The 3,264-nt window shown below is 70.7% G+C and overlaps 1 protein-coding gene and 1 long non-coding RNA gene across 2 annotated transcripts; one reads left to right on the top strand and one right to left on the bottom strand.

The window, feature by feature from the left end:
* The first annotated feature begins 7 nt into the window (after positions 1-7).
* Positions 8-1,970, top strand: NUDT18 (nudix hydrolase 18). The gene is made up of 3 exons (XM_035314499.1): positions 8-289; positions 375-588; positions 1,329-1,970. The coding sequence occupies exons 1-3, from the start codon at positions 137-139 to the stop codon at positions 1,922-1,924; spliced, it is 963 nt and encodes a 320-aa protein (XP_035170390.1). The 5' UTR covers positions 8-136; the 3' UTR covers positions 1,925-1,970.
* A 407-nt stretch (positions 1,971-2,377) lies between these two features.
* On the bottom strand, positions 2,378-3,258 carry LOC118159967. The gene is made up of 2 exons (XR_004747294.1): positions 3,128-3,258; positions 2,378-3,020 (listed from the first exon to the last, which is right to left on the bottom strand). It is a non-coding gene; the product is annotated as an uncharacterized LOC118159967 (long non-coding RNA).
* Between the last annotated feature and the right edge of the window lie 6 nt (positions 3,259-3,264).

Here is a 3,264-nt window from a genome sequence, read left to right on the forward strand (position 1 = left end):
GGCTGCGCACCCGTCGTGCGCCCTGCAGCCCACCGAGACGCGGCGCCGGGGGTGCCCGTCCCCCCCGCGGGCTCGGCTGCACGCCTGCCGGCTGCCCCCGCCACCCCAAAACCCCGCAGCCCCCTGAGCGGGCGCCATGGGGGACGCCACGGAGGAGCTGGACGCGGTGCTCAGCGGCCGAGGCTGGGAACTGGGGGGCGGCTACGACGGCACCCCGCAACCCCGCGGCCCCGTCCGGCTGGGGAGCAGCGCCTGCTACGTGGTCCTGGCCGTGCTCTTCAACGACGAGGTGAGGCAACACCCCCCCCCCAAAAAAAAAGGAGCGTCCCCCATCCTATACACCCCATGCAGCCCCCCCCCCTTTTGCCCCGCAGGACGGGGTGCTGCTGGTGCAGGAGGCCAAAGCCGAGTGCCGCGGGACGTGGTACCTGCCCGCGGGGCGCATGGAGCCCGGCGAGAGCGTGGTGGCGGCGCTTCGCCGCGAGGTGAAGGAGGAGACGGGGCTGGAGTGCGAGCCCCTCACCCTGCTGGCGCTGGAGGAGAGGGGGCCCGCCTGGCTCCGCTTCGTCTTCCTCGCCCGCCCCACCGGTGGGTGAGGGGGGGGCATGGGGAACAATAAAAAAATAGGGGGTGTGGGGAGGGGGCGGCTCGCGTGGTGCGGCCCCCGCGGTGGGCGGCGGTGTCCCCTGCCGGCCCCGTGCCTGGGTATTGGGGTCTCGTCATGTCACCAGGTCCTGGCATCCCCAAAAAGCCCCAGGATGGGGTATCAGGGGCCCCAGGGAGCCCCGGGATGGGATATTGGGGTCCCCTACCAGCTCTGTTATGGGGTATTAGGGTCCCCAAGAAGCCCCATGACGGGGTATTAGGGTCCCCAGCCCGTCCTGTGCCAGGACATCAGTGCCAGGAGCAGCACCACCAGCTCCTGGCATCCCCTAAAAGCCCCATGATGGGGTATTAGGGGTACTGGGTATTAGGGGGTACGGGGTATTAAGGGGGTACGGGGTATTAGGGGTACGGGGTATTAGGGGGTACGGGGTATTAGGGCATTATTGATGCCAGGCCGTCAGTGCCAGCATCGCCAGCTCCTGGCACCCCCCCAAAAACCCCATGAGGGGGCATCAGCCCCATGGCTTGGTGGTGGTGCCCCAATGCACCCCAAAAACGCAGGGACTGGCATCCCTGGCCGTCCCCAAGCTGGGACACCGGTGTCCCTGGGTGGCTCCACGCACCGTGGCGCGCCGGGGGTCCCCCAACCTCCCCGTGCCGGGTCACCGGTGTCCCCCACCGTCCCCATGCCGGGTCACCGCTGTCTCTCCCCCCCCCTGCAGGAGGGACCCTGAAGACCCTGGAGGACGCGGACGCCGAGTCCCTGCAGGCCGTGTGGTGGGACGGGGCGCTGTCCTCCCTGCCCCTGCGCGCCCCCGACATCCTGCCCCTGCTGGAGCTGGCCGCCCGCTACCGCCGCAGCCCCCCGCACCCCCCCACGCTGCCGCAGGAGCTGCCCTGCGCCCACCTCTGCTTGAGGCTCCTGGTGGCCTTCGCCAGCGACGCCGGGCACCTTTGGGTGCTGCTGAGCACGGCCGGGCCCCCCCGGCTGCCCGTGGTGGCGTGCGGCACCGATCCTGCCCAAATCCGCCGGGGGCTGCGCCTGCCCGTGCTGAGGCTGCTGGGGGGCTGCCTGCCTCCGGACCCCCCCGTCGGCTCCATGGGGCTGCTGGGGCTGCAGCACCGGGCTGGGGGTGCCGGGGGGGCTGACGGGGTTTGCTTTAACGTTCTGCTGAGCATCCTGCCCCGCGGCACCGGGGACGGCCCCCCCGAATTGTGCCACCCCGCTTTCCGCTGGGGGCGGGTGGAGGAGGAGGGCTTGAAGGGCCGCATCCTGCAGCGGCTCCGCACGGGGGGCACGGTGCCCATCCGCAGCTAGCAGCGGGCGAGCCCCAGCACCCAGGGGTGCTGTACGCAGCCGTTTTTGGGGGTGGAGGGGCGCGGGACCCACTCCCCCATGCTCACGCAGATTCGCTTTCCGCAAAGCAGGGCGGCAGCAGCGTGGTGCTGGGGACGGAGCGGGTTTGCCCTCCGGGTGCCAGCCCCAAAATGAGGACGGTGCTTGTGGAGGGGGGAGCAGAGACGGAGCTGCGAGGGGGGGAGCGAAGGTGAGAGCCCCACGCTGCGACACACGGGGCTGGGGGGGGGGCTTTGGGGCAGGATATGGCCCCGTGTCCCCCCCCTTATGCAGTGGAGAGTCAGCCCGAGTGGAAATAAAGCAGCCGCTGCTTCCTCGCACCCACCTGGCTCCTTGCTGCGACTGGGGGGGGTCCTGGGGGGGATCGGGGTGCCCCCCTGGGTGGGACTAGGGGGGTACAGACAGGACCAGAGCTCCCAGCTCAGGGCTTTATTGTGTCCCATGGCTCGGGGACGCGGTGCCGGCTGCGCTCAGCTTGGTGCGCACAAACCCCGCGCCCCCACGCACACCCTGCCCCTAATGCAAACGAGGGGCTGTAATTAGCCCTGGGGCCAGCACCCGCCTCGTTAGCCGGCCGCCCCTCGGGGAGCCGGGCTTGTGCAGCCAGATCTTGCCAAAAAAAAAACCACCGAGGGCTGCGGGGGGGTCCTGGGCAGCTCTGACGGGGGGAGCAGGAACCCGACGAGGACAAGGACGAGCAGCAGGGTGCACGCCGTGCCCCGAAGGGCCGCATCCTGCCCGGGGCTCAGCGCACCGCCGCTTCCCAAGGACTCCACAAATCCTCTCCCACACCACGGGGCCGGGGGGTGCCGTCACCGTGCCCATTTTGGGGTCGCGCCGCTCCGAGCGGGGCCGTGCCGGGGTCGGGGACCCCTCTCCATCCGTCCCCAGGCAGCCCCCGCAGCCCGGCCGAGGGAAGGGGGCTCCTGGCGGGGTCCGGGGCACAGCAGCTCAGGGGGGGCCCTCGGGGGGGCCCTTGACCAAGGCGATGGCAGCCAGCTCCTTGCAGAACTCCTCCAGCACCACCACCCCCTTGAAGAGCGTCGCGTGCTCCAGCCTGCGGGGAGCACCGGGAGCCCCGTGGGGTGTGCAGCTCCCGGGGGTCCATTTCTTTGTCCCCCCCCACCCCCCCAAAAAAAAAAAAATCCCCCCCCCAGCACTTACTGCTCGCCGGGTACCAGCCCCAGCAGCTGCCGGCGCACCAGGAGCAGCTTGGCCCTGAAGTGGGGCACGCGCTGGATCCTCTGCATCAGGTCCCCGATCACCTGGGCGCACGGAGGAAACGTCAGCCCCCCCCCCCC

The sequence above is a fragment of the Oxyura jamaicensis genome, unplaced genomic scaffold, assembly GCF_011077185.1.
Source record: "Oxyura jamaicensis isolate SHBP4307 breed ruddy duck unplaced genomic scaffold, BPBGC_Ojam_1.0 oxyUn_random_OJ72835, whole genome shotgun sequence".
In the NCBI taxonomy this organism is placed as follows: domain Eukaryota; kingdom Metazoa; phylum Chordata; class Aves; order Anseriformes; family Anatidae; genus Oxyura; species Oxyura jamaicensis.

Excerpts from the sequence above, each read along its gene's own strand:
- NUDT18 (XM_035314499.1), top strand. The coding sequence starts at position 137 with ATGGGGGACGCCACGGAGGAGCTGGACGCGGTGCTCAGCGGCCGAGGC. Across the intron at positions 290-374 it reads CCGTGCTCTTCAACGACGAG|GACGGGGTGCTGCTGGTGCA; the intron begins GTGAGGCAACAC and ends TTTGCCCCGCAG. Across the intron at positions 589-1,328 it reads CTTCCTCGCCCGCCCCACCG|GAGGGACCCTGAAGACCCTG; the intron begins GTGGGTGAGGGG and ends CCCCCCCTGCAG.